Source organism: Coccinella septempunctata, chromosome 6 (genome assembly GCF_907165205.1).
Source record: "Coccinella septempunctata chromosome 6, icCocSept1.1, whole genome shotgun sequence".
NCBI lineage: Eukaryota > Metazoa > Arthropoda > Insecta > Coleoptera > Coccinellidae > Coccinella > Coccinella septempunctata.
This window is the reverse complement of record NC_058194.1, coordinates 18,119,948-18,137,434: the sequence shown is the minus strand read 5'-3', so window position 1 is coordinate 18,137,434 and position 17,487 is coordinate 18,119,948. Positions and strand designations below refer to the sequence as shown.

The window sequence follows — 17,487 nt, the reverse complement described above, 5'->3', positions numbered from 1 at the left end:
GCCTTCGTATGATTCAAACAAAATCAAGAGCAATTTTTCGTAACGGAATTCCATAAGGAGTTTCAATTGAATTCGATAACATTTTTAATTTATAAAAAATACTAATGTGACTCTGAAAGCATTCACCTGATTTTTTCCATCAACCGGAGCATTTAGAGCAAAAGCTTTCCAAAAACATTGGAGTCCCTAGCTTTTTTATAACTCTAACTATGAGAACTCAAATTTAACAAATTATATAGGGGTGAAATGATAAATCTTCCGTTTCTAGGATCTAGCTCGAAAAAAACACTCACCAAAGAAAATCTCTCGCCAAATTTTACTCTAGAGCTAGTTCTAAACTGTGGCCATGGTTGAGAAAGATCATTCGAACAAAAGTAGTGTAGATAGTAATGAAATTCATGAAATATTTCTTAAATTAATTTAATTAGAGATTTCAGAGATATTCAATATTCTATTGAATGCTAAAACGGAAGTGCAAAAAAATTTCTACGGATTGCCGAATAATAACATTATATGCAGATGATACAAACAATGCGCCATTGTTTTCCTCAATTCACGTAGACTGTAGAGCCAAGGGTGCTTCTAATACAGTGAAGTAGCAAGTCAAATATGGTTGACTTATCATTCACTTGAATAATTTTATTTGAATATTCAAATCGACCTATGAATATTTCAGAAAATAACATGAATGTGCCTTTTATTCGATGATATTGAAGATGATGCGTGTTTGGTGATGAAGTGTGAAGTGAAGTGTTACATGTTCAATCAATTACTGTGAGTTTAAAACGTGGATTTCTCGCACACACATTTTACATTAACGCTATTAGTATTTTATTTTTCAATTGGTAATCCTAATGGTAGAATAAACAAAAATTGAGCATTTAATCCATTAATTCCTGTTTGGCAGGCTTAATTAATTCTCTAATTTCTATAGTAGTTACCCTAGTTTACACTGAATTAAGTATGGCTTATTCTTAATTCTTCCTTCTGAATCTGTGCAGATGGGCGAAGTATTTCTCATAATATCTAGTTTAGAAACAACTACATGTATAACAAACAGATTAATTGAATTCCAATGATTTCAAGCCTTCTAGGAATTCTATAATGAGTTAAGCTGTTTTCGATTAAATCTTTGTTATTTATATATACTCATATTAGGTAGCATCAAGTTAATTCAAAATTCGTTCAGGTAATAAACTGTTCATATGAATTGGGGAAATTTAAGGAAGATATTAAAAGTGGAGACACCTGATATAATACATCAATGAAATCATCAATCAATATGATAGAAACAGCTTATTTTAAAATATCAGATAATTTGAATCAAAATATAAAGATGGGATCAAGTAGGGCTCAATGAAATATTGCTATGAAAAAAGATGAAAGTAGATTCTTTTTCTTTTTTTCTCATAATTTAAGCGTTTATTTCTCATTGCCATCACTTTGAGAAAGAAATTTTATTTTATGTATTACTTAAAATTTTGTTATTGCAACCGCTACATAAATTATTTCTGATGATGAAATGAAATGTTGGCTATTTTTGATGAAATTTCCTAGTGATTTCGATTAGAGAGTAGAATGTAGGTAAAAATCATTTGTTCATAATATTGGAGGATTTTACAATAATTCAACGTATTTTTGAGAAAAATGCAATAAAACACTTCATTGTTCCAGAGGAAAATATCAATTTTATTTGAACTAAACTCAGAAGATCACTTCCTCCTAACAAAATGTACAATATAAGTTAATAGGAATTAGGAAGGTTGTGAGCATCAGTAAATTTCAGCTAAGGTCAACGATTCGAAAATATATTTCTATTTCATGAAAAGTATGCTCTCGAATCTCAGAAAAATGTTTTTGCGTTGCTAAATGTTATTTCTCAGGTGAAATATTTATCTGATATTTTAATCTTTTATCTACCTAACAATGTTTCCTCAAAAATAATGAGAATAAGAGTCCCTAGGAAATCGTTGACATCTAGACAGTAGGTTCATTCTACCAATTTATTGAAGGCTGAGAGGGTTTTGCTGAAAAACGCAAGAAATGAGTATTAAGTATTTGTGAACGCTCAAATGAATGGAATAGTCATGAAATGAGTATATCAAAGGACACTGGCTCGTTTTTTACGTAATAGTTGGGGAGCCGTCGATGCTAAATCGGGATTTACTCGAGCGTCGAGAAGTCCTAGTGGAGATTGAAGATTGAATGGTAGAAAAAAAAAAGTTTTATGATGTATGCACTTTCAGCGGTTTGGAAAGCGTCTGCAGGTTCTCAAAAATGTAAAAAAAAATCGTTAGGTGTACATACTCGAGCGTCTCAGATTGAGATACTGTATATGCCATATGCCCTAAGTGTCTCTGATGATAAATTCATATTAATCTGACAGTTTGCGTGGTGGGGCTGGCCGTACGGAAGAGTTGAAAATAGCAAAAAAAAATATATTTTTCGATCGTGTCAGATTTTTGGAGGATATATTAATTAGACCTAAAGGAAGCTACTTTTCAAAGAACTGAAAATTCGGACGTGACGAATGGTTACAGCGGTCGTTTCAAAATGTGTCAGATTTTCATACAGATGGTTTATCTCGGTGTTGCACACGTGTTGACCCATTAATCTGACACATCTGACAGTTTGAAGATTATAACAAATAATTTTTCAAAATATCTTCCTTCCTGTACCTCTAATCGTTTCTCTATTCATTATGAAAGTTGTAAATAATGAAATTCTAAACAACAGGTTAGGTATATTCAGGTAGAATTTCTGCTCTCGATCATTGTGATGAAATTTCCGATGATAACAACTAATTTTTCGTACTTTTGAAATTTTGTATTGAAAAAAAATAGGAAAAAGTGATATGAATACTAGGAAATGATTCCAAAGTTTTCAAATTCGGAAGCAAAAATCCTCTATTATTCCAAATATTCACGAGACTACGAGACCAATGCCAGACTTTCGTATGAGACTATATAGAGATGCTCATCTCGAAAACAAGACTAGACTCTCAAAAACGAGACACTCGTGGACATCACAACCAGAATAAATGTATTCTTTTTCTTTATTAACCGAAAAGAAATAGTGAGTTTGCCTTTAAATGATATTCCAATCTCCAACTTTCCTTCTTACCATTATTCTGGAAATTATTACTAGAATTCGAAAAAGGAGGCCATAAAATTGTTTTTCAGGATTCTTCAGGTCATTTCCTTACTCTCCGAAAAAAATGTTTATGAATTTCCTTCAAATTAAACTTCGAACCGGACTATTTCGAACAGAAATCACGATAGTACTGCCACATTTTTTCCGTCCTCACACTGAAAATTGTGTCGATGTCCTTACATCGATATAAATTGAGTCGAGGTCGTTTGATCTTCTTAAACTTGGTATCCATTATCCACCAATGTCCTTACATGTCTCCATATCGCTTTCATTTATGGAAAAACATAATTAATCGAAATAAATTAACATTTTAGCAGTTCTCCTGTCTCATATTTGAGCACCATTAATAATTTTCCTTTTCAGACTATAAATCCATAAAAATTAGCGCAATCACATCACATAACAATAAAAATGTTCCCAAACTACATAGACGACTTCATCGACAAATATAGTGGTGAGTAAGATATAAAGGCTACTACATTTAGTGGAAATAGATTGCAGTTTGTTGAACAAACCTTTCTGTACACGGCATGTGCATTGTTAAATATGTTTCAGATCCAAGGATTAAGGGTTCACATTCAATATGGGAACCAGCAATATTGATTACATTATATATATTATTAGTAAGGAAAATTGGACCTTGGTACATGAAGAATAAGCAACCATACAATGTGAGGACGTTTATAATGATTTTTGACGCTATTCAAGTGATCACAAATCTGTATTTCGTTATTGAGGTATGTATTGATCTAATTTGGCATAATTATAGGGAATCGTTTTACTGTTGGGCATAATAAAGAGATAAACATGTACTGAAACGAATGGGAATTGAGCTGAAGAAGGAAATCGTTTCTTAAAAGATCTGATTTTCAGAAAAAAGCTTGAATTTTTAGTTCTAGTTCTCAAATTCTGCATATCTCATTAACAAAGCCGGTATATTAGAAGATGAAGAAAGTAGATTAAAATGCCCCATTTGCATATACACTGCTCCAAAATTGAAGTTGATATTCGAGATAAATCTTACTTTTTCCGCTTGAATCAAATTTTCATTATTGCTGACCATACCGACAGGCGCATATTTGCGTAATGTACACACACACAAACACAAATTATGGTCCTTATGACACTCAATGGCTTATTTATTTATTAAGTTGCTATTACATTTTTACGGAATCATTCCTGTTCACAAATGAAATATGAAGAAGCAATTAAACCATAAGAATAGAAACTAATACAGCGATAACAAAAATCGAGCTGTAACACTTGAATAAACTAATTAATTGAAAAAATTACAGAAACTATTTTTTTGTAGTTGTACATGTTTTTTTGGTCCGTATGGTGTTGTGCAGTACCTATCAATTGTGAATTGCTTCTCACAAGTTTAGCGTTCGTTGAGAAGCCTTCCAACATTAACTATGTTGGTTAAACGAAGTGCTGCATAGATAAAAGAGCAACATATACAACTTCGCACAAGATCGGCTTATAGTGGACGACGAAATCCCTTCCTCACATCATCACAAATTAGCTCATTCAGGCAAGCCACCGCACAGCGCTAGGATACTTTCTAGTCAAATAAGCCGGGTTAGGTTAGAATGCATAGCTTCAACTTGAACGCAAGAAGATCCGCCAGGCACCCGTGATGGGGTAGGGAGCAGTGGCGTTCGAGTTATTGTTGGGCTGTCGTTCTCAAGTTTATGAGAACTGGAACACGCTTATATGAAGATCCTGCCTGTGCACGAATGAGTCCAGTTTTCGTCTGTATAAGACTGATTAGTGAATATTGGTTTGGCGCCAACAAGATCAATGGTATAATGAAAATTTCATTAAACCAACAGCTCTTTTGGATGGTGGCCCAAATATAATAATATAATTCTTTCTTTCCCTCTATAGATTATTATATGCAGGCAAAGTTATAGGCAGTCTATATTCTTGAGAATCTTATAAGAAAAAAAAAATTCATAAGTCTTCAACTGAAAAATAACCCCAAATTTCAACGAATCACTCCACCAATATGTTCTCTCAAGTCTCCTTATTGAAAAACAATCACTATTTACTGACTGAAACATATATAGTATTTTTTATTTGGCATTAATTTGAGTATTTCTACTGCAGGTGGCAAAACTGACCGTTGCAATGACTGGATCTTTTTTCTGTCTAGAGAAAGATGAAACAGATAGCGATTTCGGAAAACGATGCATTTATTTCACCAAGTTATATTACTGGTTGAAAGTTTCTGATCTCCTAGATACCGTAGGTGTGAAATCATAATATTTGAGAAAAAACTAAAATTCAAATAATTTCTCAGGTTTTCTTCATCTTGAGAAAGAGCTGGCGTCAAGTGAGTTACTTGCACGTTTACCATCATACCATCATGGTATTCTTTTCATGGTTGATGCTGAAACTATCACCAGGTGGACACCTTGCCTACTTTGGATTAGCTAACTCCTTTGTGCATACCTTCATGTACACCTACTATTTATTATCCGCATACGATTCTAGTTACAAAAAGAACTTAACCTTGAAGAAAATGGTTACACAGGTACAATTGGTAAGCTATATTTTCGTAACTTTGGTATTATTGAGATTGTCTATATAAAGCTCATGCGGTTACCAATTCTGATAACCATTGGTTCTTTTCGTCAGAAAAATTTTCATCATGTGAATTATGAATAAACAATTTTGGGCAATATCATATCCCAAATATTGGTGCCCTATCGCTTTGTACGTTTGTCAGACCTTGAATGAAATGAAGATATTTTGTTTCAGATCCAATTTTGTTTCATTGCCGTAGTGTTCGCACCAACAATGAGCAGTTCCTGTTCTTTTCCAAGTTCCTTAGGATTTATAGCTGTTACTCAATCTATCTACTTCATCTATCTCTTTGGAAATTTCTACTACAATAGCTATATCAAAACGGATTCAGGTAATTTAGACTATTATAAAAAAAATAAATTTTCTACAGATAGGAAGTCTTCAATGAAATCAAGGTAACCCCTGAAAACATCTGAATAGTCGATAAGCACCGAAAACTCTGGTTTCCTTCAATACAATTAAAATCTATATATACACATATCATTTTACATAGGGTGTTTTCAAATGTCATTTCTACATAAATTGTCTATATAAAATATTCAAGATGACTGAGCTACAACCCCTAGAAATTCGACAAAATTTCAATAAATTTCAAGTAGGTACTAGACTGTGGAAGGTGACTCCGGCATCGGAAAAACTAAACGAAACATAAACATATGGCGAGACAATGGATGGTTCAGTGCTTTCGTGTCTATTTGATTAGGTGCATCAGGTCCTAGGTTTCTATTATCACTCCCACGAAAATATCGAACGGGCCAATATCCTAAACGAAACCATATGGTTGAGTCAGTCATCACGAGATAAGTTTTCTTCCATTGCCTCGCGATAATTCAGATAACAAATGATATAGGGTCGTATTAGTATCTCTTTCTGTAATCAAAAAATTCTCACAAAATCGTGGGATAGTTTTTCATCCTTCCCTTACATCGTCCCTTAACACAAGAGATGAGCTGCAAGCGGCTCTTACGGTTTAAGCTTCCCGATGACTCAAAGTGATCCGAGCAATAATGCTTTCTGCATTCTGCACGCCAACTCGTCAGCCAAAGTGCTGCAGGCTGAAATAATCTTTTCTTTAACATAGTTAGTTTGTATTCCTCCTAAACATCCAATAATCAGAACCTCCAGGTATTATGCCAAAGGTATAACCCTTCCGAACATTAGGTCTTTGAATTCATCCTCATTATTAGGTCTTTGTGTTTTTCCTTGCTCCTCTTTTATTCTTTGATCATCACATTATTTTCGACAAGAGTGAAAAATTCAACAATGAACAATTCTCTGAGTTTTATGTCTAGTAGGACTATATCTGGCTTTATTTCGTGAATTTGGCGAGTTGTTGAAGAAGCATAACTCTAGTTTATGAGAGCTTTATCATTCCCAACAACTGCGTCAAGCAATCAATCAACGTCTTTATATGGCAATAGTTGTTTTTTAACATTGCCATGAATTCCTATCAAATGTAAGAAGATCATTTGATGTGTCGCATTGTGTCTCTCTAGCAATATAAACTGATGGAACATGGACTCTTCAAGCAGACAGAATAAGCAAAACATCTTCTTAAATCTTCTCTGTTCTGATGGCTTGATAGGCGTTCCTACTATTTCTAGCTCATGATCTATTGATCGGTCCAATATTCTGTTCTCCTTCCAGTCCCAAATAGAAATGCTCCTTGATTTCTGATTGCATGAACTGCTACTATCCTCAAGAGTGTGTCTTCACTTTCAATAACTTCTTGCCATTTCCAATGTTTGTTGATTGTCTTGCACCAGCCTTGCCTCCCCTCATTCGAGGAAGTTATATCCTTTATATCGAATAATTAGGATGCAGACTACAATAATTATTATTTATCACTTTTGCTCGAGAATCTCATTAATCTCCTCATTAACTATACCAAAAAAATAGGTAACTGTGGCAACTGTCAAGTTGTTCGTAGCAAAAACGCTGCTTCACTAAGACAATTGCGATTTCCACATATGCCCGACCTTACGCTTTGTACAGCATCTTTTATTTGGGTTTTCACCAGAGAACCTCTTTGTCTCATATTAAAAATTTAATTCTTCATTATGAAGATGTCGACTGACATTTTCCCCTTCTAGTTCGATGCTTTTACCTATTCTGTCAGTTTTTAGTTCAGGATTTACAACGCCCAAACCCCTACTTCTTGCTTCTTATACCCTATCCAGACGTAGGCACCGATCTAGGCTTTTTGAAAACACTAATACTACCGCCATAAAAACAAAAAACAACATAGTTTGTTGGACGGACGAGGTTCAATGAGTTCGAAACGGTCTGCATTGTCCGACCTAGTATATGGATCTTTTTTATGGTTAACCTTGTTGTGGCTTTGGACATAAAACAACACACCCATTATTATCAATGGAATATTAATCCGAAGTGATTTAATTCAACATGAAACCTTAATGATATAAGAAAGAATATGATTTTTTTTCAGGTAACCATCGTGGATCAAAGTCCAAATAATGAAAAAAGAAAAAGATGAGGTCGTTGATTCCATCGATGCTCTGCCGAATAGGAAGGTTCAACTATTTATATTTTCTGCCTGAAACTATGTGATTTTGTTGATTTTTTATGTTAGGAAATCATTGTTCCGAAATTGAGCATCAAATCGGAAATAAATAATGATAAAACATTTTCTGACGTTCTGTTATCCCCAAAAGATGCCCTCTTCAAGTATGATGACATCCTTAAAATGAAAGAAGACGAAATAATTGAGTTCCTGGCATAATAATGAATCTTACATCGAAATGCAAACTCTTTTGTGAAAAATGATAAAAACTACAAGCCGAGTCTGTTCCAATACCTGAGAAGTTCAAGTTTGAACCGACTTCTGAGTTGCTCTTAGATGAATTGAGACATTATCAGGTTGAACTGGATTTAACGTGGAAATCGGCTCAATCCTGAACTGTACAACCAGGTCTTGATATATCGCCAAATTCCTCGTCTAATCAATATTAGGTACTCTTTCAGTGATTAACTGACAGAGCATCACTCCTAACAAAGTTCTTCGAAATGTTTCTGAAAAAAGGACTGTATGACAAAAAAAGATTCTTGTTATTCACTTATTTCAAAACTTGAACAATGAAACCTTTTTACACCTAAATAATTTCGATGTTCATTTTATTTTTTGCAACTAATCTCGATTCTTCATTGCAAAATCAAATGTTGATAGGTAACTCTACATACACTCGAAGGGTTTCGAGCTACAATAGTACAATGAAAGGTGAAAACTTATATATGCGACAATTACAATTTCTGTGACGTAAAAGTCTTTTTACAGCTCGCGGAAGTTATCATTATACACAGGATATAGCTCATGGCAGAAACGTCAAAAATCAAATACAATAAGACGAAAATATTTCGAGCTTCACTTATGCATAATTAAAAAACAGTTGAAACATATTTATGTATATAGAGTGGAATAATTTTATTCGAGCACTTCAAGAGATTCGAGCTTTTTTTGTCAGCATCACATCTGAACTGTCCCAAAATTTGTTGTGGAGTGAAATGCTTATCTTCACCCCACAAACCAACTCAGATGACATCAGATGATTAATTTGAAATATCAAGTTTAATTTGAACTTGTGTAGTGGTTGAAAATTCAACTTCTCAATTTATGACCTCAAATTACGAAGAACTGAAAATCTCAATATTCGTCCAAAATTCTTTAAATTTTTCACATTATTCAGCATGGAACAATGATAGCTCGATTTAGCATTGTTCAACTTTTTCTCTGAGAGGCATTTCGGTTAATATAGAAATAAATGATTGTAGAAACGTGAAAATATATAATAATAATAATATATTATATGTGTAGTAATTGATAGGTGAATTCGAATGACAATCCTTGGCGGAATATGGTAAACAATCAGAGGCTGATCAGTTTTTCCCATTTATTCCTGGAATGCACGATAATTTTTGAATTAGAGCGTTAGCTTGTTGTAAATTGTCATAAGACCAACATGAAAGAAGACACAAATATTCAGAGAATTTTATCTATCCATAATACATTTCATACATTTACTGGTAAATATTTTGAAATATTCTTATTATCTTGAGAAATAAGAGTAACCATAAGTGTCCACTTAGCCGATAATATATATCTTACATATAAATAAGAGGGAATGGTCTAAAAATTCTCGTTTGTGTTTAGGAAATGTATTTTAACAAGATGCGTTTCTTGTTCGTCATTTTGAGTTTTCATGGTTGTCTATGTTCAAACTCTGTGAATAAAATAGAAAATTCTACTGAAACATTTTACGAATTATCAGTAGGTGAGTACATCTTATGTAGGCACTATATCCTATATCAGCTACGATTTGTTGCGAGAACTACGTCTATTTTAGCATTCATTAATATTTACGACTAAAATACCTGTATTTGAAGATAAGAAAAGAGTCTGGTAAATAGGGCAGATATTGTTCAGTGTTTATCTTCTCTATCTAAAAATTTGAGAAAACGATTGATATATCCAAAATGTTTTCTCGTTACAATTCAAATATCCATGAAGATTTTTATATTTTTTGATTGCATTATTTTGATATGATTTGAAATTATATTGGACTGATGTGAAATGAAAATCCATAACTGAACTTGAAAAATATTATATGATTTTCACAAAAATGAGTTTTTAAACCAAGACAAGTGTTTCGCTATAACAATAGCATCTTCAAATGTGTGAAGGGTTTAGCTGAAGTAAAAAACTATAAAACGGATGATGAGGTAACAGTTTGAAACAGACAGAGCGTTTTGTCCCTGAAATTTCTTCTATAGGTAAAAAAATATTTCTGCTTATGATGCAAAATGACTACAGCTCATATAAATGGCCAGCAATCGTTCACTATTTTCCGTTATGGTATGCTCTTTATTCTTCTTTAATAAATCAATAGGAGAACCAACCGAATTTTTTTAACTCGATTCAAGATCTTCCTGATTTCGATGGACTTTCTCACGTTCCACAGTTGGATGGTCGAATAGTAGGTGGATCTCCAGCTAACATCACCCAGCTTCCGTACCAAGTATCTTTGCAATATCGGGGACAACACATATGTGGTGGATCGATAATTCATCGCTCCTATGTACTTACTGCAGCTCATTGCCTTGATGGGTAAGTAATTTGACCAGATAGTAGAATAATGATCTAGATTTCTCAGTTTTTTTGTTGAAAATCGAAGTTGTTTTTTGTCTGATGTTCAACCTGATCCAATCAAATCATGCTGTATGAATTCCAACATAAACGTTCCTTGGTGCCTTCTAGGTAGGTCCACCAGGCATATTTCTCAATCATTTTATATACTACGACGGCTTAAAATTACCAGAAACAGAAAATTGTGAAGTATCCATCTACATAAACTTCATGGAACTTTCAAGTTTTCGACTCAGTTGCAATTCGTCAATTCTTTCACCTTCCTTTACAGATTTGATGTCACTGAAGTAACAATTAAATTCCTGGTTAGATGAGCAACAAAGCAGAGCAGTTACGCAATATGCATATCAAAATAGCGAGTGTTTCGTTCAAACCAGCTTACACCTGCACATAATTCGATTAAGAAAAGAAAAACAGGTAACAGTATCAAAACCTCCACCCCGCTCTTGCAAAGTTGAACAGAGAAGGACCTATATCGTCTATATGAAGTTTCTGTCAGCCTCATGCTTTGCTGCTCAAGTCAGCTTAAAGTGGAGTTAAGTTATTTATTGCATCTGCAGTTTATAGTACTGTTTTGTGCTGCTGCATAGGACTACTCGTTTATATCCTAATTAAATTAATGCTGACGATAAAGTAAAATGTTTATTCATTCGCTGTGGACGATAAACCTTTTGGATTGCTTTGAATTTTGGTTGAATTGCGGCGGAATCCAGATGCACAGAAGGATTGGTTTTCACATTGATATTAGCCCTAATTTCACAATTATGATGAAATCAAAGTCAATCTTTATCAGGAATAATATCAATCTTTATCTTTTTGTAGAAATTGTCAATATTGTGAACAAGCAATATTCCTCAAAATAAGTTATGAAAACCTAACCCAATGTAAACTTCATATATTCACGTCCGCATATCGACAGCTCTTTGTTACTCACCGGACTGAACATTATTATTTATCCACTATTTGAGTATAACACAGTCAATTAATTTTAATTTTATAATCTCTCCAGGAAACTCTAGGAAAGCTCGGATTCCTGAAATACAAAATCAATTATCTATATCCTTTTATATGTTTTTTTCAGATTTCAAACTAACAAGTTTCAAGTGAGAGCAGGTTCAGCAAATATTGCAACTGGAGGAGTTTCGTCTCCTGTATGTGCAGCTACTAAACATGGACTTTACAACAAATTTTCGCAAGACAATGACATAGGAATACTGCAGGTAAAGTCTACAGATACAGTTAGAATTTGTTGAGCGTGTCGGTCGGATCCACCAGACCCGCCACCGCGACCAAAGCGTTTTATTGTGGCACAACCGAGCTCAGAGGTTTTTTGAGTTCTGAGTCTGCAATTTCCCGTGAAGATAACCACTATAAGATCTTAGCCTGGTTTTAAAAAACCCTATCCAATAATTGGTGTGTTTACTGGGAGGCACCGAGCTGGATTAGCATCCTAATTTGAAGAGCTTAGACCTGTTACCAAATTGTATATGTTCGTGGCGAGAGATATGATGGCAGCTCGACTTTTGATGAACTTCAAGTTAAATTTCTGTCAAGCAGGTGATTGACGCATAAGTTACGACTGTAGACTCTGGCTCCAGAGCTATGTTTGGTACTGGAAACATCAGTAAACCAACAAGGTCCTTGTAGGTGAAGTTCCTTATGCCAGTGCCAATCATCCCTGCTTGAAAGAAGAGCATTGAAGGTTCTGCCCTGGATGGTTCTTGAACCTACCGAGGTTGCGTTCACAAACTTACTCAGAGCAAGCTCTGAGTAAGCTCTGATTACCCGAAGCGTTCACAAACGTACTTTTAGTTCCTCAGAGTATGCTCTCTGAGCATGACCATACCATAGACTTATTAATATGTCTATGGACCATAGTCATACTCTACTCTCGGAGTAAGTTTATGAACACACCCCTAATCAATTCTCATGCCCATCATTCGGCAACCTCCAGTTTGGCCTACAGCTGGTTGGGCATGAAAATGGGATAGTCAAGATAGTTAATGGTTAGGTTCTAGAGCCTGTTAAATGCTAGACTGGTCTCTCCACGCACAAAAATATTGAAGAGAGAGAGAGGTCTAATTACATCTCCATACATGTGGTTGGGGTGAAGCAGAATAAAATTCTATTCTCTTCAGTTTCGCTTTGACATATGTGAACTCTTGAGCAGGATTTTTCATATGTCAAAGTTTTTTCTGATAACTCGAGATATACGATAAATTTATTTATTTGACATGGTACTCACTACTTAACAATTTTCGCAATCCTTAAACTTTTTTTATGGCTGACACTTTATAAAAATATCTAGGAAAGCTTTCTTCACAAGTTCTTTATATTAAACCTCTGAATGCAGCTGTGCAACCCTCTACCAGTCAGAGATGGCATACAAATAGTGAAACTTCCAAAACAGGGCGAACTCTTCAGAGCTGGATTATTGGCTGTTGTCAGTGGCTGGGGATACGCCACCGTAAGTTTGAATTCATTTAAGTAATTTTAAGTATGCTCAATCACACAACTGGATTGATCATTTTCATAGATATTTCAACTATGACATGCTTGACATCCATATATTTCCACCTACTTTTCCGCACTCATTTCAGTTCAGAAATGCGGCAATATGAAATCGTCCTGGGCTATTGGCGAAAAGTAATATTTTTCCGCACTAATAGGGAGGGGGATTCTTATAAAACTGAAATTCGGGGAACATTATGAAGAAAAGAGGCTTAAAAAATCGATGCTTTCACACGTGACTGCTGGGAATGGAGGAAATTTAGAGTGGGTTTTTTCTGAAAACTTAATGATTGTTAAATGGTTAACTAATCTGTGAAGTCAGTTATTGAAAAATATGTTTCAACAGCTCATCCCAGATAAATGAATGAGAGGAAAAAAAAATATTTAGCATACCTTTTACAGAAAAAAGCGTAGTGGTGGATGCTGATAGGGTTATGTTTAGGAATTTCTCTAGTTTGAGGCTAATCTTGTAAGTAAATTCTTGAAAAAGTTCTGAGTAGGTTTTTTCAATTAACTGAATGATCTTCAAGTGAAGGTTTTGTGAAATCTATGATTTGTTCAAAAATATTGAAACAAGAACCGAAAATTTAAATACAGAGGGACGTTTGAGGCTATCAGGCTCATATTTAATTATATATGAAATGTTTTCACAAAAGCTTCGGAAAACATTTACGCATTTAAATAATTGCTGACCCAGATTTCAATATCGGGAAAAGAAGTCAATAATGGGTCTTTTTTTGTGTTATTCTTTATTGAAGTTTTCCTAGCTTTCGTTCACAATTCTGAACTTCTTCAGGGAAAAACATATGAAACACCAAAGTCAATGGACATCGTATCTTATGTTATCATATGATACTCACACTCAATGCGAATTTTTGAAAAAAGGACGGTCCATCATCTGAACATCAACTTCGTCGCAGAAGTTCGACCAGAACAATTATAATTCATACTTTAGAAATCACATCACAATGAAACAGAAACATGAAAATCATCAAACACCAAAAAATTTTCAGAATCATAATCTCAAATCAGGTTAGGAAACTCGACGTTGTCGATCCAACTCGTCTCTATGATCCCCTCAGAGATCCACTGATCTTATTCTTACTCAGCCAGGTCCTTTTTTCAAAAATTCACATTGAGTGTGAGTATCATACGATATCATAAGATATCATAAGGTACGATGTCCATTAACTTTGGTGTTTTATATGTTTTTCAGTCCCTGAAGAAGTTCAGAATTGTGAACGAAAGCTAGGAAAACTTCATTAAAGAATAACACAAAAAAAGACCCATTATTGACTTCTTTTCCCGATATTGAAATCTATTAACTAACGAAGTCGAGATTTAAACATAGATTGCTGACCTATACTTGCTGACGATAAATTCTGAAAGAAAGTGCGCAGGACAAAAAAGCAATAAGCATGCGTCGTTATGTAAATTATGCAAGACGCAATCACCAACGAACAATATAGATTATAGATTTCTGTATATTTTTCATGAAGATAACGATTGTCCCATTCCATATGTTATGTTTGTACAATATATTATTATGTAATACCTACATAAATGTAAAATTTTTGAGGAAAATTTATATTATTAGGCTTAGAACTATGCATATATCCTTCGGTCATTTTCATCATCAATCTTGTTCCCTTAATTTCGAAGCTTGTTTTAGTTGTTTTGAAGAGGAAAACTGAAAAAAGCCTTGATCAAGGAACTGGCTGTATCAATTGAACATACCTTATTTTTTTCAGGAAGGGGGAGGTATAACGAGTAAGACACTTCGACAAGTCAAAGTTCCAATTGTAGAGCAACAAACATGCAAACGTCTGTATAGATCAACAGGATTCGTTACTGACAATATGATTTGTGCCGGGGAAACGCAAGGAGGAAAAGATTCATGCCAGGTAAACAAATAAAGGCTGTTACATTATCAACATGGACTGTGTAAGGCCAAGTTGTACAAATTCATGTTGAAGCCAAGTTCAACTTTAAACTCCTAAATCCTAATTTCAATTGTCATGATCGTTCTAGCTGTCTGCTGGTTTAGTTGGTTCTCACTAGCAGTATTACTTCATGAGTTTTGTCTTCTTCCAGGGTGATTCGGGAGGACCTCTTGTCTTGAATGGAAAACTTATCGGTGTCGTGTCCTGGGGTTATGGGTGTGCTAGACCCCGGTTCCCAGGAGTATACACGAAAGTGGCTAAATATAGGAATTGGATAAAATACAATGCTAATGTATAGAAGCTTTTTCGAAATATAAGCCACTGAACCAGTTTCTTATTTTCTCTATCCTGGTACGACTTGTCCGATATTCTTCCATCCATTTCCAAAATATGTAACCAATTGTTCAATAGGAATAAATTATATTGAACAATGAAAGAGACAAGTACAACAAGGTTTCTTCAGTTTGTGTTCATGGTTACTCTGGAATTGAAGGAAACGAAGAAGCCAACACTCTTGACAGAAAGGTAGCACCACGTACTTTATGTCCCAGAACATTTCTCCTACTGAAAAAGGCACCTATAAAAAAGAGTTTCTGGAGGAGGAAAAAACCAGAAAAGAAACACTCTGGAAGAATCTTCCAGGAATGGATAATTTCAAAAAATTCTTGATGGAGTTTGGGGATCGAAGAAATATTTGAATCTCCTCAAGAATAAGTTACACCTCCTCACTGGCTTCCTCACGAGACATTGTTGCCTTGGGAAGCATATGATTGGAATAGGCTTATCAGAAACATACGAGTCTAGATTCTGCTGGAAAGAGAACCCTTGTTCATTCAGTAACTTCGATTGCAAGCCTGCACAAGGAATGTCCTGGACGAGAATGTTATAGGAGGAATGAGGACTTAGGATGTGGATGGCGATGATCTGGAGGGCGATGATAATTGCAATGACGCAGTTATCATAAGTCATCATATTATGAGTCACCTGGTCTAGACGGCGGAGATATTCAAAGCCCTGAATGAACACATTGTCAAAAGTGTCCTAACACTATTACGCAAGATGTGCCACAAGACTTCAGAGCCGCTTAAGTTATCAACCTCTATAAGAACAAAGGCGATACGTCAAATCCAACAATTACAGGGGCATATCGTTGCTAGGCTGGTAAAATTTTCTCGAAGATTATATCTAATCGTCTGATTCCACTCTCAGAAAAGCTATTATTTGAATCCCAGTGCGGCTTTCGACCCAATCGAGGTGTGGAGAATACAGCATAATGGCTCTACAACCGACCTTTTCTTAACTAACTCTGGAATAAAACAAGGCTGCTTGTTAGCGCCTTAACTGTTCAATATTTTCGCCATAGTCTCGATAACTGCTGAGATGGGTATGCCTGTAAGAGGTGTTGGAATAAGATTCAGATTTGATGGAGACCTGAAGCACCTCACAGCAAAAAGCCGTTCAAAGTTTATCACGAAACTTCAATATGCAGACGACTGCGCACTTATCTCTAGCAGCTCAGAGGGTCTACAGATGATTTTGGCCACCTATAAACATATAAAAGAAGCCTTAGGCCTTAAATTCAATATTAACAAAAATCAAAATCCTGTTAAGTTAGCCAGAAAGCCTCCAAGCAGATATCAGCCTGAAGGATGAAACTCTAGAAGATGACGAGCTCTTCAAATACTTGAGAAGCTATATAAAAACTAGGGCTAACCTGGACACAAAAATACACAACCGTATCAATTCGGTATCACGGGCATTCTGGAGGCTAAAGAACGGAGTGTTTAAAAATAACCCTTCAATTTAAGATCAAGACAGCTCTTACAAAGAAGTGTTCCTCCTAACGCTTCTTTACGGAAGCGAAAGCTGGATGCAATACAGGCGACATATTAAAAAGCAACAGCAACGTCATCTAAGATAAATAATGCACATCAGTTATTTCCACAAAGTTTCAAATGCAGAAGTGTTGCAACGCGCGATTTGTATTACAATTGGGGCTCGAGTATAGAGAGCCCGACACAGATGGAGCGGCCACATTCTGACGATGCAAGACACAAAACTCCCTAAAATACCACTGTATGGCGAATTCGCAGAGGAGGCTCGGAAACCAGGAGGCCAGTATAAGCT

General features: G+C 35.0%; 2 protein-coding genes across 2 annotated transcripts; both read left to right on the top strand.

The window, feature by feature from the left end:
- The first annotated feature begins 612 nt into the window (after positions 1-612).
- Positions 613-8,392, top strand: LOC123316144 (elongation of very long chain fatty acids protein AAEL008004-like). The gene is made up of 7 exons (XM_044902135.1): positions 613-774; positions 3,517-3,607; positions 3,709-3,890; positions 5,266-5,403; positions 5,459-5,701; positions 5,920-6,076; positions 8,195-8,392. Exons 2-7 carry the CDS (start codon positions 3,565-3,567, stop codon positions 8,221-8,223), a joined length of 792 nt encoding a protein of 263 aa, XP_044758070.1. The 5' UTR covers positions 613-774; positions 3,517-3,564; the 3' UTR covers positions 8,224-8,392.
- LOC123315986 (trypsin-7-like) lies at positions 8,223-15,690 on the top strand. The gene is made up of 6 exons (XM_044901897.1): positions 8,223-8,279; positions 10,650-10,867; positions 11,988-12,126; positions 13,260-13,373; positions 15,169-15,321; positions 15,512-15,690. Exons 1-6 carry the CDS (start codon positions 8,223-8,225, stop codon positions 15,656-15,658), a joined length of 828 nt encoding a protein of 275 aa, XP_044757832.1. The 3' UTR covers positions 15,659-15,690.
- Positions 15,691-17,487: the final 1,797 nt, after the last annotated feature.